Source organism: Prionailurus viverrinus, chromosome A3, assembly GCF_022837055.1.
Source record: "Prionailurus viverrinus isolate Anna chromosome A3, UM_Priviv_1.0, whole genome shotgun sequence".
Taxonomy (NCBI): Eukaryota; Metazoa; Chordata; class Mammalia; order Carnivora; family Felidae; genus Prionailurus; species Prionailurus viverrinus.
The window spans coordinates 60443040-60462963 of record NC_062563.1 but is presented as its reverse complement, the minus strand read 5'-3'; the positions used below and the strand labels follow the sequence as shown (position 1 = coordinate 60462963).

General features: G+C 37.4%; 1 protein-coding gene across 8 annotated transcripts in view; it reads right to left on the bottom strand.

Moving 5' to 3' along the window:
- The window catches only part of AFF3 (ALF transcription elongation factor 3), a 572861-nt gene that overhangs the window by 179540 nt on the left and 373397 nt on the right, over window positions 1–19924 (bottom strand). For all 8 annotated transcript variants that reach the window (XM_047854476.1, XM_047854481.1, XM_047854474.1 and 5 more), the window contains one exon: window positions 7155–7191. In XM_047854476.1, the coding sequence (XP_047710432.1) occupies window positions 7155–7191 (37 nt within the window). The remainder of the gene's footprint in view (window positions 1–7154; window positions 7192–19924) is intronic.

Below are 19924 nucleotides of genomic sequence, written 5' to 3'. Positions count from 1 at the left end.
ATAGAGTATGCATTTAATGTACATAAAATGTATATGTATATGAAAGTGTACACATGAAGTTTTAAAAAATTAAAATGAGTTAACTTTGAAAACATCTTCCAGGCCAGGAAGTGGGTATTACCAAGAAATAACCCAGAAACCTCCTATTTCTGCCATCCCCACCAGCTATCTGGAAATGGAATCTTGTGTTAATCATTCCTTTTCTTTTCTTAATAGCTTTTACCATCCATGTATTCATTAGCAAATAAAATATTCTTCAGTTTTTTCTGATTTTAAATTTTATATAAATGGAATCACACTGTATGCACTCTTCTGAGACTTCCTTCTGTCACTCAACATTATGATTTTGAGAGTCAGCCATCATGATGTATTGTAGTGTTGATCATTCTCACTGTGGTGCAGCAACCCCTTATAAGAATCTACCATCATTTCCTTACTCATTTGACTCTTGATGGACATTTAAGTTTTCTTCATTAGAATGATGTCATTACACACATTCATGAACCTCCTTCTTTGTGCATGTGTTAGGAGTTCTGAGACGTGGGGCTTATATATTCTTAACTTTACTGGAGAATCTTAAACTCGTTTCTAAATTAACTTATAGTTAAGATTTAAAAGGTTTTTCTAACATAATAATGTAAAATGTAATTTCATTGTGGTGTTTGCATATCTGAGTACCAATGAGGAGATATATTGTGCTTGCTCTCTGTGACATTCTCTTTAAACCCTTAAAAATTTTTTGTAGTATTCTTTTTTTTAATTCATAGAAGAAAATAACTATTTTCTTGATACAAATCTCCTGTCTCATATATACATGCACACACAGAGACTCTCCTTAATTTCTCCCAGTGCGAGTCTTTTTACTCCTTTTCTGGTATCTTTGGATGATTATAAGTTCTCAATATTAATGTACATGAATTTATCAACATTTTCCTTTATTTGATATCTTTTTTATTTTAATAAATATATCATAAAGATGTTCTATATTATCTTTTGAAAGTATAGAATTTTAATATTAACATTCAGGTCTTTAAAAAATACCTGGAAAAGTTTTTGTATATGGTGTGGTATATTAATTTCATTTTTTATCCCTATAGATAATCAATTATTCTGGTACTATTTATTAAGAAGCCCATTCTTTCTCCATTGGTCTACATTATCAGCTCTGTAATAAATCTAGTTTTCACATATTTGTGGATCTGTTTCTGGGTCTTCTGTTTCATTGATCAATTTGTCTATTACTATCTTCATTACTTAGCTAAAAAATATGTACTTATTTCTAATACTAGTAAGGCCAGGCTCCAACCTTGTTCTTCTTCAGGAGTGTCTGAGCTATTCTTAGCCCTTTGTTATATCCATACATTTGAGAATCAACTGTCGTTTTCCACATACACAAAAGTGAAGTTATAAATTTGCTGTCTGCTGGATCCTATTGCTACCATTGAGAAGTCAACTGGAAGTCTAATTGTTGCTTTTCTAAAGATATTAAAGGGTATTTTAAGATTTTTTTTATCTTTGTGATTTTCAGTTTAACTATAATGTGTCTAGTGTGGACCTCTTTTTATTTATCCTGTTTAATATTCATTGAGTTCTTTCAATCTGTGTGGTAGTGTCTTTCAATTCTGGAAAATTTTCAGCCACTTTCTCCTTTAATATTTACTCTGTTCCCTTAGCTCCTTCTGGAATTCTAGTTGAATATACATTAGACCTCTCACTTTATCCCTTATGTTCTTTTCTTTTACTTTTTTTTTTTTTTTGGCAGCAGGGGCAAGGGGGAGGACAGAGAAAGTGCAAGAGCTGGGGACAGGGGCAAAGGAAGAGAGAGAATCTTAAGCAGGCTCCACACTCAGTGCAGAGCCTGACATGTGGCTCAATCCCACGACCCTTGGATCATGACTTGAGCCAAAACCAAATCAGACACTCAACCAACTGAATCACCTGGGTGCCCCTGTCCCTCGTGTTTCTTAACTTCCATTTTGTATTTTCCATTTCTCTAGGCTGCATTCTAGATAATTGCTTAAGTCCAATTTTGCAATTCATTACTTTTTTCTTCAGTGATGTCCAATAGTCTGCTGTTAAGCCAAAGGAATTCTTATTTTCTATTTTTATTTTCTCAATTATAGAGGTTCTGATTAGTATGTCTTCAAATCTTTTCTTTCTTTACCACATTTTCAATCTTCTCTTTTATTTCTAGAAATTAAAGTAAGCACTCTTGTTTTGTATTTTGGGCTTGGTAATTCCAATCTCTCAAGTCTTTGCCGGTCTAATTCTCTGCCATCTGTTTTTCATTGCTTTTGTTTATAGTCTCTTGTTTTCTTGTTTATGAGTTGTTTTGATAGTGAGTTTTTCATTTCTTTTAGAATTCTATTTTTATTCTTTTTCTTCTTTTCCATTTTCTTTCTTTTCTCTTTCTGGTATCCCTATTGGTTGGATTTTGACCTTTCCTCCCTGATTGATCTTCCATGTATCTTACCTTCCTTTTGTATTTCCTTCTGTCTTTTGCTTAATATCCAGAAAAAGAAAATGTTTTCAACCTTACATTCTAGATTCCAGACTTCAGGTATTTATATTAATTTTTTAAGTTTTATTGGCCATATTTAAATTCTCAAGTGCTTGTTTATTCTCTAATGACTTCTTTTTCATGCCATTCTGTTCCCTTTATATTTAATACAAATAATTTCAATTTTTTTCTGAAGGTTGTAATGATATTTGCAATTTTTTTCTTCTGTTCTTTGAATTAATATATCAATTCCCTTAGGGCCATTCCTTCTCTTTGATGCTCCTTGGTTATATATTCACATTTTTGAATGAAAATGGGTTGGTTAATGAAGGTAAATGGTGTGAATTTCCAGGGGCGCCTGGGTGGCTCAGTCGGTTAAGCGGCCGACTTCGGCTCAGGTCATGATCTAGCGGTCCGTGAGTTCAAGCCCCACATCGGGCTCTGTGCTGACAGCTCAGAGCCTGGAGCCTGTTTCAGATTCTGTGTCTCCCTCTCCTTGACCCTCCCCCGTTCATGCTTTGTCTCTCTCTGTCTCAAAAATAAATAAACGTTAAAAAAAAAAATTAAAAAAAAATGGTGTGAATTTCCTGTACTGGTACACTGATCTCTTTTCCTAACACTCCTTTGCCTTGGAGGGAAGGGCTGATTTAGAGCTCTTTGTAAGTGGATAGGGTTTGGTGACTCAAAGGCTTTATTTAGGGTTCAGAAGAGAGGCCTCAGGCAAGCTGGGAGCCCTAACCCTACACTCCAACAAAAGTAGGAAGTACTTCAGTCTGAGTATTAGTATTTTTTGTTTCCATCTTCAGCAAACTTGACTCTTCTTTTGCCAACCATACATGTCTATTTTTAAGGTCTGGTGTCATCTCAGAATCTGTTCTGCTTCTCTCTTATTAAAGTTCCAGTCGTTAAGTGGAACTTCGGGTCAGCTCTTCATTTTCTTAGTAAATGTAACTAATTTTTTTTGTCTTTTGGATTTTTGGGGGAGAAAAACCAGACTGGATGCTCTGTATAAGAAAACAGTTAGGATGGGGGTTGAGGTAATTGGGAGAAGAATGACCCAGGTCTTCCTATCTTGCTCACAATCCATGCCTATCTATTCTTTCTTGGGAATAAGTGGCAATATGGAGTCTCTCCTAGAGCTCCCTAGGATAGTTTCCACCACTATTAGAACTTGTTCCTGTTTTTTCCATCATTTTCCTTTCTTTCTTTTTCTGGGTCATGATCTTCCCTGCCAGGATGATTAAACAGTATGGTCCTTTCTGCTTCTGTTTTCCAGAAACTCAACAGAACTTCTGGTTTGTTGATTGCATCCCCTCGTGTTCTCAGTGCTATTATGGATTTATTTCCATTACTATAGCTTTTGGTTAGCTAAATGGGGATTCTAAAGAAAGGGGAAGAGGTGCTTATGCGTAGTCTTCCTCTTGAACAGGACACTCTCATAACTTTTAAAAAACACAGACACATATCATCTATTTTAATATTTAAGTTTCTCAATGCTTAAAAAGCTTATATTTTATAATATTAAATTAATCAGTAATTCAACAAAATGACTAGAGTATCCATCTTTTTTTTAAAAAATTTTTTTTCAACGTTTATTTTTGAGACAGAGAGAGACAGAGCATGAACAGGGGAGGGGCAGAGACAGAGGGAGACACAGAATCTGAAACAGGCTGCAGGCTCTGAGTGGTCAGCACAGAGCCCGATGCGGGGCTCGAACTCACGGACCGTGAGATCATGACCTGAGCCGAAGTCCCGAAGTCGGATGCTTAACCGACCAAGCCACCCAGGCGCCCCTAGAGTATCCATCTTTTAAAAGATTTGGATTAAAAGAATTTCTGTTTAATTCACACACTCTTTCCCTTTAGTATCGACATACATACTTTTGCTAATTTCAAAAAGAAAAAAAGCATTGACCTGGGGCGCCTGGGTGGCTCAGTCGGTTAAGCGTCCAACTTCGGTTCAGGTCGTGATCTCACTGTTCGTGGATTCAAGCCCCATGTCAGGCTCTGTGCTGATAGTTCAGAACCTAGACCCTGCTTCAGATACTAGGTCTCCCTCTCTCTGTCCCTCTCTCTCTCTCTCTCATTCTGTCTCTCTCAAAAATAAACATTAAAAAAAAAAAAAGCTTAAAAAAAAAAAAGGAAAAAAGCACTGACCTAAAGTGGTGATGCTTAGTCCGTCAATCCACACATACATATTTGTGTTTGGTGTCTCTGAAGTTCGGTTTTTTTTTTTTTCTATTTTCTACCTATTTACTGGAGTCAGAATTCCAGAAATATTCCAAACAATAATGATTCCAAACCAAAAATAAAACACAGCACTGGAACTACTGGTGGCATCAGCTCTCCTAAAGTTTTAAATATGCCATAATCTATAGAAAAAGCTCAGATTTTGGGGCGCCTGGGTGCTCAGTCGGTTAAGCGGCCGACTTTGGCTCAGGTCATGATCTCGCGGTCCGTGAGTTCGAGCCCCGCGTCGGGCTCTGTGCTGACAGCTCAGAGCCTGGAGCCTGTTTCAGATTCTGTGTCTCCCTCTCTCTGACCCTCCCGCGTTCATGCTGTGTCTCTCTCTGTCTCAAAAATAAATAAACGTTAAAAAAAAAAGAAAAAAAAAGAAAAAGCTCAGATTTTTAAATAGTGGTATTACCTTTTTATAGATGTACTTGGCTTTTGGGGGATTATTTGGGGAAAAAAAATCTCCCTACCCCTAGAAAAGAGGAAGTCAATCACAAATTTCCCTAGACAATGAAATGCCAGAGAGTATACCACACAAGGCAGGTGTCACTTCACATTTCATATAAGATGGGGTCTGCTTTACATAATCTAAACTGTAGTATAAGCATGAGGATTTATGACATGCCATAAAAATATGCCAGATGCATACAAAGTCAAAGTATATAGTTCTTGGACAAGAATTCAAATCCACTGTGAAATGACAGGGGTCAAGGTAGTGAAATACAGTCTGTTGTCTTTGGGGTAGAGATCCTGGAATACAAATCCTGGCAGTCATTTTTCATTTAGCCATGTGATCCTGGGTTAGTTATTGTCTTCAAAATCTCATTTTCATCATGTGTAAAATGGGGTTGGTAACGCCTACCTTATATGGCTATGGTTAGGATTAAGTGAAATAACACATCAAGGCACTGGAACATAGAAAAGACTCAACAGCTATTTCCTTTGTTCTTTATGTCAAAAACTCTAAGCTCAGAGAAAGTACATTCATTCATCGATTATGTTCTCTTTACTCTGAACTGTTTAAGTTCAAATGGAAAGAAACAGTGAGGAAAGTAATGGCAACTCTTCTGTATACTCTAGCATGTTTTTTAGTATGTTCATAAGGCATATGATGCTGATACTGCACATCTCATGAAGGACTTAATCAGGCATTTCTTCTAATTTCTTTTCTTACCAGTGAATTTATAGTCTTCAGATTTCAAGTCCCTTGGCCTTTCACCACTTCACCAGTGCTTGTGCTCACAGCAAATCCCAAAAGAGGGTGGGATAATTAAGTGATATTGCCTTTGTGTCATTATGCCATCATTCCCCTTCCCTGACCTTTCTCTAGCTGTGCATTAAAAGTCTGGGCTTCCTAACACATTTGTCTGGATGTCTTTTCTCCTCAAGCCTTCTGTCTCACAGACGCTCAGTGGGTGAGCCTCAGTTCCAAAGATGCATTTACTAGCTCAGAGTGATTTTCATGTTCAAACATAGCTTTGTAATTGGCAAGGGGTGCTCTTAGCTGACTGGCTGGTTTTGAGACTAACAATGCCCAGTCTTTGTGAGTGTACTTTCATAACATGGACAATTTTTTAATTAAAAACATTTTTTTAATGTTTTATTTATTTTTGAGAAAAAGAGAGAGAGACAGAGTGTGAGTGGGGGAGGGGCAGAAAGAGAGGGAGACACAGAATCCGAAGCAGGCTCCAGGCTCTGAGCTGTCAGCACAGAGCCCGACGTGGGGCTCGAACTCACAGACCGTGAGATCATGACCTGAGCTGAAGTTGGACATTTAACCAACTGAGCCACCCAGGTGCCCCGGGTTATGCATTTTTAATGCTCAAGAAGATACTAACACCAATTACTTCATGCCAAAGAAGAGAACTAAAACACTACTTCATGAAACAATAACATTCTCTCTTTGACAATAAAGCCCGTATGTTTTATTGGACACTGGTTTCAATAAAAAATTCCTTCTTAGATATTGCAGCCTGCCTATCTCTAGAAGAGGGCATGATATCTTCATGCATTCTAAGGTCATTTATCTTGAGGTCTTCTAATTTGTTCTCTTGGCCCACTCATTTTTTTTCAATTTAGGTAACTCATTAGTTGTCTTTAAAGGTTTTTTTCCCTCCTCATATACCAGAGACCAACCATAATAGAGCATAGTGTTCCTTCCTCCTAGCATTCCTTTGAAATTCACCATTTTATGTTTGGCACCTCCTTCCCTTGAATAAAGATGGAGGAGCACTCAAGATCCCTTGAATCTTATCCATTTGGGCAGTACTTGAAAAAATGGTCCTCTTTTCCCCGACTTGATTTTGGTTTTTTGGTGAAATTCCTTCTCAACCTACAGTCTATTGCATGCACCTTCCCTTCCTCACCCCCTCCATCTCCCACCCTCCATATATGAAGCTGTAGAGAGAAGTCTTTCTTACTTGGATTATTGTGTCCAGAGGAAACAAGCTGAGAGTCCTAAAAGAACAAGAAATATCAATTAATTTTCTCATTTTGACTTTCAAAATCTAAGTTGAATATGAGGTCTACTACTAGTCACCCAGACCCTAATCTCTAATCATGATCTCTACTGTAATGAGAAACATTTATCTCAAGGTCTTGGCTAAGCAGTTCTGGTAAAACAGGTCACAACCATTTATCTTTTGTGTTGTAGACTTCTGTTTATTGAGGTGAAATTCATGTAACAAAATTAACCACCTTAAAGTGAATAGTTCAGTGGCACATGGTGTGCCACAATTACCTCTATTTGGTTGCAAAATATTTCCATCATTCCTAAATAAAACTCCTTGCCAGTTAGGCAGTATCTCTTCATTCCCCCGGCTCCCCTCAGGCCCTGACAACCACCAATCTGCATCCTAAATTTATCTATTTTGGATATTTTGGGGAGTGGAATCACAAAATATGTGACCTTTGGTGTCTGGCTTCTTTCACTTAGCATAATGTTTTGGCAATTCATCCAATACTTCATTCCTCTTTATGGCCAAATAATATTCCATTCTATGTATATACAACAGTTCATTTAGCCATTCATCCATTAATGGATATTTGGGCTGTTTTCACCTTTTGGCTATTGTGAATAGTGCTATGTACACACATGTGTATGTAGCTGTTTCAGTCCCTGTTTTCAGTCCTTTTGGGTATAGACCTACAAATGGAATTTGTAGGGTCATATGGTAATTCTATATGAAACTTTTTGAGGAGCTACCAAACTGTTTTTCAAAATGACTGAATCATTTTTCATTTTTACCAGCCATGTATGAGGGTTCTGGTTTCTTCACATCCTCACCAACACTTGTCATTTTCTTTTAATTTTTAGAAACTTTATCATAGCAATCTTAGTATGTGTGCTTTGATATATATATTTCCCTAACATTTTCATGTTTTTGTTAGACATCTTATATCTTCTTTGGAGAAATATCTATTTAAGTACTTTGCCCATTTTAAACTGGGTTGTTTGCCTTTTTGTTGTTGAGTTGAAAGAGTTCTTTATATATTCTGGATAATAGACTCTTATCAGACATATGATTTACAAATATTTCCTCCCATTCTGTCAGCTGTCTTTTCACCTTATTGGTAATGTCCTTTAATGCACAGTTTTTTTTTTCACTCGTTCCAAAACTCCAACAATTTAATAACAAATGCTTCCTCACCCTCACCCCATCACATAATGTACAGAAGTTTTTAATTTTAATGAAGTTCAGTTTATTTAATTTTTGTTGTCATTGTTCATGCTTTTGGTGTCATATCTGAGAATCTGCTGCCAAATCCAAAGTCATAAATTTATCTATATGTTTCCTTCCATGAGGTTTATGGTTTTAGTTCATATTACTAGGATTTATTTATTAGGATTTATTATATTGCTGACTTTTAATCTAACCCACTTCCCTTTGATTCTCTACTCTCATCACCTTTCTGCAGATGAGGCCAGCATCCAGGCCCCCAGGGGCACTCCACTGAACAATTGTTATCAGTCTCATATTGGTGGACGGAAAGATTACTACAGATTTCCACTTACCTGAAACAGTGGAAAGTCAGTACTCCATAGTATTTTGAGTTTAGTTACTGTTTAGGTAAATAGTGATTGAATCTCATTTTATTTGCATTAAAGTGGAATTCTAAATTTTGTTTTGGGAATTCACATCCTTCTTCCTTGCAAAATTCCCGTTTAGTATGAAATATAAGGAGAGTTACGAAAGAATGAATTAATTGAGATGGTAGGAATGTAAAAGAATAAGCACAGCATATAAAATCCAGTGGAACTTCTTTATAATTTTAGTGCATGGGACAAAAACTGAGTGAAATGGAATTCACTTCTATTATATAGTTTAAAATATTTTACTAGAAGTTTGCTCCATGAATATGTTTGTCATGGGACAGGAAATGTCCTTTAATGTGACTTGTTGCATATTCAAACCTATGTGATGTTTTAAAAAGGAATCCACTGGAACAGTACAAAACCAGCCAGACTATTGGGTGGGGGCTGGGTGGGAAAGTCAGGAGCGGAAGGGATTCCCACTCTGCTAGGCTGACTGAATCACACAGAGATGCTTTTAATATCAATGCTGGTAATAATGAGCTATTCATCTGCAGAAAAAGAAGAAGCTCAACTCTTAACCTGAGATTCAGGTTTTGGAAACAGTGTATTAAAATGAAATACACTGCTGGTCCTGAACTGATGGGCTAAAGTATAATCCTCATAAATAAATGATTTGGCCCTACTTTGGATAGTTGGTACTAAGAAGATGTCCACAGTTAAATCCTTCAAATGGACTGGTATGTTTTCCATCTTTTCTAATTAGAGTTTATATCTGAACATAAATGAATGTTAGCTTTGATATGTGAAAAGTACTTTGAGTTCTATGTAATCGACTCCTCTGAGCCATGGGTAGATTTTGACATACTGAAGGTGTCTTGTACTAGAGAGGTAAATATTCACTCACCATCAAATAGACAAACATGGTAACTGAGATAGTTTTCAGCATTAAGTTTGTTCTTAAAAGAAAAAGTAGGAATTTTTATAAGACTGTTTACTGACACTCTTGGGAAACAGCTCATTTTATTTCTGGGTACACGTTAGATACCCTAAACCTCAGATGACGACTACAGACCATAGACTCTGAGCAGAGAACCAAAAATAAGCTCACAGATAACCTGAATTATAATTACATACTGTAAGAGCATATATTTCAGAGATCATGAACTTTGAATTTTACCTAAAACATTTGTGTAATTAATGATGATTATTGTTTCTATTTTGTGTGGGTAGTGAAGAAAGGTAGAAAATGATTAAAGTAATTGGTGAGAAAAAGTCACCATAAAAGTCTGCCCTTCTGGAAAGAAGGAAACTTCTGGAGATGCACAATAAAATAAAGGCTTTGTTCTAATATGTAATGTCATGTTCGTAACTGAGGTCTTCTGGGTGGTGCACTGAACCAACAAATACTAGCTTGAAAATACTGGCTCTAATCCCAGTGTTTCTTGACCATGGCACTCTGTGGGTACGAATGATGTTCCATTGTCATCCTCACCGACATTGGGCTAGCATGTAGCCAGTTGGCTGGTGGAGGGTGTGAGTTACCTTATGAGCCTTCTCCCAAGATTAGGTCCCAAGGACACTGTCCTCATTTTGATTAGGTCTCTGCTGGCCAACAACAGGGCCTGTGGCTGCTGCTTCTTGAAGGAACCCTGCCCTGCGTAGGTAGCTGCAAAACCCTGCGGCTACCACAGAGTGTACAGATCCTTCATCCTTCACTAAGCCAGAGCCAGACTGGGTTCAGAGTAGAGGGAAACAAAGCTCCTCCCTCCCAAAGGCTCAGGCACTTATATCCTTCCCATGTTATACTTCCTGCCACCCCACCCAGACACCCAGACACCCATACACCTATAGCTTCTGTCTCAAAGGCCTTCTCTCTCTCTCTACTCTCTCTCAAAGGCTCTTACTAAGTTTTCCATAAGTAGCTTAGGGAGTTGCTAACCCCATCTGTGCATTTTTATTTTAGACTCCTCTGGGAGCACTCTACAAGGGCTGCAAGGTTCTGTCAGGCACCTTAAGAGTTATAGAGTGAGTGCACCAAATCCCTGCCTATAGGGCCTGGGTGTCTGGTGAGTTAGTAGTGGAGATGATGTGTATACAAAATCTTATAACCTAGGGCTGAAAGGGATGTCATGACTGCTCTGCAAGAGTGCTTCAAGCCTTTGCAGGCTTTCCTTGTCCTTGGGGATGCATGTCCTGCCATTTTCTGTTTTCTGCTTGGTAAACTTCATTCTTTCTTCAAGGCTCAGAATAAAAAAGCTCAAGAGTTACGTGCTCTTTGAAATCTTCCTGAATCTCAGAAGGACTTATCTGCTTTATGTTTTCACTGTACTGTGTCATACTGCCACTACAGAAATGATCTTTTCAACTATGACTCTTTAAAAAAAAAGACAAGCTCAGCTTTATTAAGGTACAAATTGCATGACATAAATTGCACATAGTTGAAGTGTACAACTTGATAGTAAATGTCATCAAAAGAATGCTACTATTATTACTGTCTTGACCCAAGGGTGGCTTTATCTTATTAAGGAGCATTTACTTACTTAAAGAAACAAACAAAAGTAATATCTATTCATTAAGAAAATTCAGAAAAGGAGTAAAGTATTAAAAAAAAAAGTTGCCTGCAATCCTGTAACAGGACATTGCTAAGGTTAATTGAATGCTTCTGGTTTGCCAGTGTCATTCATCAAGTGTGCATCATTCTGACACTTGCACAAAGGGGAGAGCCTCTTCTGGTTACTTACAAGGGTATCTACAGATGGAATTTATTTTTCTCTGTCTCTGAGTCCTGAATTCCCAACATCTAAAGTATCATTTGGTATTGGGAATCCTAAACCTTCTTTACATGTGGTGTTTATCTGGAAAGTAAAGTTCGTATAAATCATTTTGCTGGAGATGGAAATAACCAAGCACCCTGGTATCTGAGAAAGCCCTTCAAGAAGCACTGTAATAAAGACTATATTTCATCAGATGTAACATGCCATCAAAACTGTAGGAGGCTACATTCCCTCATGTATTACTATGAAAGAAAATTACTGCCAAGTAATTGTAAGACATCATCAACTATAAAACAAATCCTGATTTTAGGGAATTTAAAATCTAAAAAAAATATCTACCTGAGATCAATAAAACACAGAAGTTCTTAAGCCATGTAGCTTAAGGAGGATCCTTATACTGTGAGATACTACTTAAAAATGGCTTTTGGGGACCATTTGAGGACTGCTCCACTCATATCACTCCTTGCTTATCAATCAATCATTAGAATTATAAAAGGCAAGAAATAGAACTATATCTTCTCTTATTTTCAGACCCACACATAAAGCTAGTCACTACAGGAAAAAGAATTACCTGATTTGGGATCTCCCGTCACTCCCACCTATCACTTTCTTCTCATTCTTTTCAGTAAATCTCAGAAGAGTTGAAATAATGTAATTTATAATTAATTTAAATGTTTGTTTCAAGGTAACTCTAAATATGGAGTTTTAGTCCAAACATGTTGTGGTAAACCTTAAAGCATGCTAGGAACCACAAGAGGGACATAGAAAATGAACTTTGGAACTTTAAAGCCCTTTCCTTCATACTTGCTGGCTTCATTCTCCTTCAAGGGTACAAAAGGGCAATAGGATTATCATTTCTAAGATGATTCTAGAATCCTTATGTATAATGCTTTACACACTGATCAGTAAGAATAGTTCCAGACCATGTTTGAACCCATCAAAGTCAGCATCCATTGCCACAGATGTTTGTGAAATATCATTAAAATTTGCACATATGCCTTCTGAGAATGGAAAAGGTTCTACAACTTTGAGTCCTTTACTTGCATTTCAAAATTTAGAAGACTGCTACAGAAATGAAGAGAAAAGGGCAAATTAAATTTTTTTTCCCTGGGTTTAAATACCTGATAATGGCAAACCGTGTTTTTTGTTTTTTTTTTTTTTTTTAACCGACTTCAGTTACTTTTGAGATTTAAAGAATGAAGCAAACATGTCTGGTAGTTTTTGTCTAGGGAACTATAACACCAAATTAAGTCTTCAGAGAACAGAAAAAATATATCCAAGTTCATTATCAATGGACTTTACTATACATTATGTCCTTCAATACCCAGACAAATTGGGGAAATTCTCGGAAGTATTTAGCTAATTAATTTAGTGGTACTGGTTACTCAATGCCCAGTTAAAAAGATTTTCTTCGTGAGGTCAAATCACCCCTTCAATCTTAATAAGGGCTTACTTTTGTTATTTATTAGTCATTTTGGAGATTTTGCCCCTCAAATTCCATAAATAATTCTTGCTCCTGCACACTAGCAATAGTGATAATCTCAAACATTAATAATCTAATTAATGAACTGCAAGCCCCAGTTGTCAAAATGCTAATTAGTTGAGATACAGGTTAAGAGAGATACACTGTGTGTGTGAAAATTAGCAACAATCTTTGTAGTAGGCACAGTGGGCTCCTTCAAAGATGTCTGTATCCTATTTCCTGGACCCTGTGAATATGCTGCTGCTTATGACAAAAGGAATTCACAGATATGATTAAATTAACAATTTTGAGATAGGAGATTATCCTGGGTTATCTAAGTAGACCCAATATAATTACAAGGGCCTTTATAATAGAGGGAAGGAGGAAAGAGAGTCAGAGAAGGAGACGTGACAAGGAAGTCAGAGGTCAGAATGATGAGGGCGATGAACTAAGTCACAAGGGCAGCTTGTAGAAACTGAGAACGGCAAGAAAACAAAGTCTTGCTTAGAGCATTCAGAAGGAATGCAGTCCACCAACACTTTGATTTTAGCTCAGACTTCTGACTTCCAGAGTTGTAAGATCATAAATTTGTGTGGTCTTAAGTCACTAAGTTTGTGGTAATTTGTTAACAGCAGAAATAGGACACTAATCCAATCTTATTTCATCTGTACAAGATAAGTTAATAGTACTTATCATAAGCTTTTTGAAAGAGAAGTATTATTAAAATTATGCAATGTTCTTACACTTTGTAAAATGACTTATTCTTTCTTTCTCGGGCAAGGCAAAAAGATCTAGGGTAACATAACTCCACCAAAGTCCTATGAAAGTCCTAAATGACACACAATTAGTTTTTGTTTTGTTTTGTTTTGTTTTGAGAGAGAGAGAGAGAGAGAGAGAGAGAGAGAGTGAGCACCCACGCAGGGGGTGAGAGGAGCAGAGAGAAAATCTTAAGCAGGCTCCAAGCCCAGCAGGAGCCTGGCACAGGGCTCAATCTAATGGACCATGAGATCATGACCTGAGCTGAAATCAAGAGTCAGATGTTTAACCAACTGAGCCACCCAGGCACCCCTAAATAACACACATTTTAAAATTTAAATTTGAAATTCTGTGCCCTAGCTGATATTTAATAAGTATCTTTTTGGGTAGAAGATAAGATTCTTATAACTTAATTTCTGCCTTGAAAAGTAATTTTTTTGTACTAATGAGATAAGGGCTCAATTTTACCACAGGAAGTAGATTACTACTTAAACTTAACCATGTACATTCAACAAAACAAATTTCTACAATTCTTTTGGAAAAGTCACAACCAAATGTGCCTTGGTATGTGTGCTCAATTACACCAGAAATTGTACTTAAACCATGGATATGTTTAGGTAATAAAAATGCTTATTTGATTGTACTTTGGGTCAAGCTATTATTTTGGCAGGATTATATACAAAAATTATAAGGATTTTGCATGGTATTTTGTGTGGGAGAATGCTACTGAGAAATTCTGAATGTAAGAGGGACATGCAGGTTCTGGTTAAAGATGGTGACATAGGGGGGCGCCTGGGTGGCGCAGTCGGTTAAGCGTCCGACTTCAGCCAGGTCACGATCTCGCGGTCCGTGAGTTCGAGCCCCGCGTCGGGCTCTGGGCTGATGGCTCAGAGCCTGGAGCCTGTTTCCGATTCTGTGTCTCCCTCTCTCTCGGCCCCTCCCCCGTTCATGCTCTGTCTCTCTCTGTCCCCAAAATAAATAAACGTTGAAAAAATAAAGAAACATTAAAAAAAGATGGTGACATAGGAAGATCTTGACCTTACCTCCTCCTGCAGACACACTGAGTCCACAGATATATATGGAATAAGTTTCTCTAAAAAAAAAAAAAAAACTTGATCCTGGTCACAGGGGACTAATAATAGATGTCACCCAGAGAGGAGCTCATATCCCTGTCTGATGCCCTGATTTCTGTGACTGCTGCCAGGGCACATCTCTACATTGCCTGGTTGGGGTAGCCAGTTGGGCTTAAACTCACAGGTTCAACAGACTGTAACCAATGGAGAAGAGTTCAAAGGACACAGCAAGAAGCAACAGGCCTAGGAGCTCAGTCTTTCTGTGAAGGAGGCCTAGTAGCTAATGATCATGGCTATGGCCTCCAGGGCAGGCTACTAATTAAACATGCATCTAGGAGCTGACTGCAATCCTTTCCAGCTATTTCAGAGGGTGGGTGCTATCTTTGCACTCATCCTGACTGTGTTTTAGAATGCCATGTCTCTTGGAGGGGAGCTTCACGTGTGTTTGGTTACTGATGTTTAGAGCAGATGCCCAGGGGATGCCTCTTGATCACCTGGATCTGGTGGCCTGAGGAGCTTGTGTTCCTGGGTCCCGTAGGACTGTGGCAATCAGAGGAAGGTTCTCAGCAGGCTACCACATCCAGGGCACTGCACAGAGAGTAGACTGAGGCACAGCCTCTTGCCCCCAGTCTTTCTGTGAAGGAAGCCACTTTGCTTGTCTTGGAGCTCCAGACTGAGAGGCAGGCTTTTGGAATGACACATATCTTAGTGGCTTATGGAACTGCTGTCAAGGAACATGTGCTGTGGAAACCATCTTTGCATTCTCCTTCTGGCTTGCCCTAGCTTGCTGGTATCTCCCAGAATACAGTCCCTTGGAGCCCAAACTTTTGCTTTTGCTGCCCAGGGAACACTTCCAGATTGCCTGGCTCTGGGGGTCAACAGTGCTTATGCCTGTGGTCCCTCAGGATTGTATAAGTTTGCATCCTTTAAAAGCTGCTGCCTGAGGCTCTGGTTTGTAGTCAGCTTGAATCTAGGTGCTGTGATCCTTTCTTTTGGGACATTGACATGTTTTGACACATCCTCAACTACTGGGGGCTGTTAAAAATATAATAGGCTCTGGACAAGCACAGAGGTTTGAGAGATGACCAAGATCTGGGCAGGGCTGAATAAAAAGGTTCATTTGCTACATGGGGTCACTCCTTCAAGACTGGTTGAAGTGGTTGTCAGACCTACTATATAGAAACCAGCAGAGAATCAAGCAAAATGAAGAGAGAGAGGAATGTGTTCCAAATGAAAGCAAAACTTCGGAAACAAAAACCTTAATGAAAGAGATAATTTACTTGATAAAAAGTTCAAAGAAATGGTCATAATAATGCTTACTGAACTGGTGAGAAGAATGGATGAACATAGTGAGAATTTCAACAAAGAGATGTAAAATATAAGAAGGTACAAAACAGAAGTCACAGAGGTGAAGAATACAATGATGAACTGAAAAATACACGTAAGAAAGGACCAGTCTACTCAAAGACAAGGCAATGGAACTCACCAAACAAAGGAGCAAAAAGAGAAAAAAAAGGAATGAAATAAGATAGTTTAAGGGACATATAGGAGAACAGACTAACATTTGCATTACAGGGCTCCCAGAAGGAAGAGAAAAAGAGAAACAGACAAAAATCTTATTTGAAGAAATAATGGCTGAAAATTTCCCTACCTTGGAGAAAGAAACAGAAATCCAGATCCAGGAATACCAGAGAGTTCCAAAAAGATGAATCCAAAGAGACCCACACCAAGGCACATTATGATTACAATGTCAAAAATTAAAGACAAAAAGAGAATATTAAAAGCAGTAAGAGCAGCAACTTGTTATACACAAGGGAACTCCCATAAGAGTTTCAGCACAAACTCTTCAGGTCAGAAGGGAGTGGCAGGATGTATGTAAAGTACTGGAAGAAAAAAATCTTCTAACCAAGAATACTCGACCCAGCAAAGTTATCATCAAGAATTGAAGGAGAGGAGAGATCAAGAGTTTTCTAGACAAGGAAAAACTAAAGGAGTTCATCATACTAACCAGCCTTGCAAGAGATAATGCTGAATGAACATCATGAAACTGAAAAGAAGTGGTCTAATTAATAACAAGAAAACATCTGAAAGAGTAAATCTTACTGGAAAAGTAAATATATAGTTAAGGTAGTGGATTAATTATTATAAAGGTAGAATGATGGTTAAAAGATAGAAGTGGTAAAAATAGCCATGATTACAATAATTAGTTAGGGTATACACAAGACAAAAATATGTGAAGTGTGACACCAAAACTAAAACATGGCAGGGAGAGAATAAAAATGTTCAGCTTTAATGTGATCAAAGTTAAGTTGTTATCAATTTAAAATAGACTGTTATGGATATAAATTGTTATACGTAAGCCTCATGGTAATCATAAAGCAAAAACCTATAGTAAATACAGAAAAGATACAGGAATACAAGCATACCACTAAAGAAAGTCATCACACCACAAAGGAAGAGAGCGAGAGAAGGAGAAAACAGAAAGGAACTACAAAAACAGCTAGGAAACAATTAACAAAATGACAGTATCAGTACTTACTTCAAATGTAAATGAATTAAATTCTCCAATTTAAAGACACAGAGTGGCTGAATGGATTAAAATGCAAGACTCAAAAAAGTATTGTTGAGGCTACTGTGTGGAGAATAGGCTGTGTATTAGAGGCTAGGGTAAATGGTTGGAGAATTGTAAGAGTCCAAACTAGATGTGATCATGGCTCAGAACAAAGTGGCAGGTAGAGCAAGTATGGAAACAGGAAGACTAGTTAGGGAGTTATTGCAATAATTAATGCAAAAGGTGAGAGAGTGTAGACCGGAGGTAGCTGTGATGGTAGGGGAAGGATTTAGATTCAAGATATATCTTCAAAGTAGAGTAGACATGATTTAATTATGGGTTGGATGTGTGGGACGAGAGAAAGAGTAGTCAAGGATGGTGTACTGAGCTGAATAGCATCCTCCAAAAGCTCATCTCTGCTCAGAATCTGTACATTTGACTTCATGTGGATATAGGGTTCTCACAGGTAAAATCAAGGACACACTAGATTAGGGTGGGCCCTAAATCTAATGACTGCGGTCCTTATAATAGAAGGGAGATTGAGACATAGACACACAGAGAGGGAAGACAGCCATGTGACTGTAGAGGCAGAAATGAAAGTGATGTAGCTACAAGCCAAAGAATATGGCAGACTTCTGACAGTCATCAGAAGCTGGGAAGAGGCAAGGAAGATTCTTCCCTAGAACCTTCAGAATGAGCAAGGCCCTGCTGACACCTGATTTCACACTTCCAGCCTCCAGAACTCTGAGGAAATAAATTTCTTTTACTTTAAGCTGCTCACTTTGTGTATTTTGTTACAGGTGTCTTAGAAAACAAATACAGATGACTCTAAGGTTTTTGGCTTGAGCCAGATGCAAAAATGGAGAAATCACTTACTGAGAAGCACTGGGATCAAAGGTTTGTGGGGGGGATTGAGAGCTCAGTTTTTAATATATCAAGCTTAAGCTATTTGTTAGGTACCCAAGTGAAGATGTCGTGTAAGTTCGTACAAATACAAGTATGGAGTTTGGGGCACAGAGAAAGGTCTAGAGAAATAAATTTACAAGTCATATACTTGGCATGGAGAGTATTTAAAGCAAGAGGCCTAGATGATATTATTGAAGGAACGATCAAACAAAGAGGAGAAGTGTAAGGATTGAAGCTAAGTGCAGAAAAGGACTATCAGAGACTTTAGGTCAAGTCTGGACTAAAAACCTGCTAAAAAATACACTCTAGCAAAACAATAAGCAAATGTTAAAAAAAAAAAAGACTCGAGACACAAGAAACAATGACCAATTAAGGACCAATTAAGGAGCTAACAAATAATTGTTAAGGTGTAATGCTGGAAAATGGTTCTAATAATGACAATTTGAAATACAGTAATCTCAAACTGAGAAATGATGGTGAGGGAAGACCAAACTAAAACTAATTGTTTTATATTTGGGGGTAGAATATGGATATAAGTTAATTGTAGGTGTTGATAAAAATAAGTTTAAATAGGTTAATGTATTAAACATTAAAAGGCAATTACTAGAAACACAGGATATTATGTATATGTTTGAAAACCCTAAAGGAGGAAAAAAAAGGAACAAAGAAAGATTAACCGAAGAAGAGGCAGAAAATTTGAAAAAGCCAATAGGCATACAAGAAAATGAAAATATAATTCGAGATCTACTCTTAAAAGAAAATTATGTACAGTATGTCTTACGGTTGAGTTACTTCACCCCTTTAAGGAGGGGGAAACTGGCATGTTATTTAAACTGTCCCAGAATACAGAAAAAGGTAGAAAGCTAAAGAATTCATTATAGAAGGCAATTATATTCCTGATGTCAAAACTGAACAAACATACACAAAAAGATAACTAGACCAAGATCACTTATGAACACAGGAGTAACATTCCTAAATTAAATATTGGCATATTGAATCCAAGAGTGTATCAAATGAACAATACACCATAGTCAAGGAAGCTAATAATAGAAATATACAGGTGATTAAAAAAATTAGAGAATCTATTCATGTAATTTTCTATATTAGCAGATTAAAGAAAAAAATTATGAACATCTCAATAAATATTGAATAAATTTCAACTAAATTCAAACTTGTTCTATTCATATATACTCTGGAAAACATATTAGCAATTGCTAGGGATTGGGGTACAGCAGGTGTTGACTAGAGAGTATCAAGGGGGAGTTTTGGGTGGCGATGAAATGCTTCTGTACCTTGAGTGTGGTGGTCTCAAAACCTGCAGGATACTAAAAAAGAGTAATTTGCTACTTGCAAATTGTACCTTAAGTTTTAAACATGAAAAAAAATTAAATGTTCAGAAAGCTAGAAATAGAAGGAAGCTACCTCAGCTGGACCTATAATACGCAATTCTTATACTCACTGTTAACAATTATACTCAATGATTAGAATAATCCTTATTAATGTCATGAATATGACAAAAAAATGTATAGACTCCAGCCGACACAATAAGAAGGATAAAATGGAATGCATTTGTTATTTGCAAAACTCTTAACAGCTTTTTATTTCATGTAAAGCCCCAAATCTTTTAGTGGC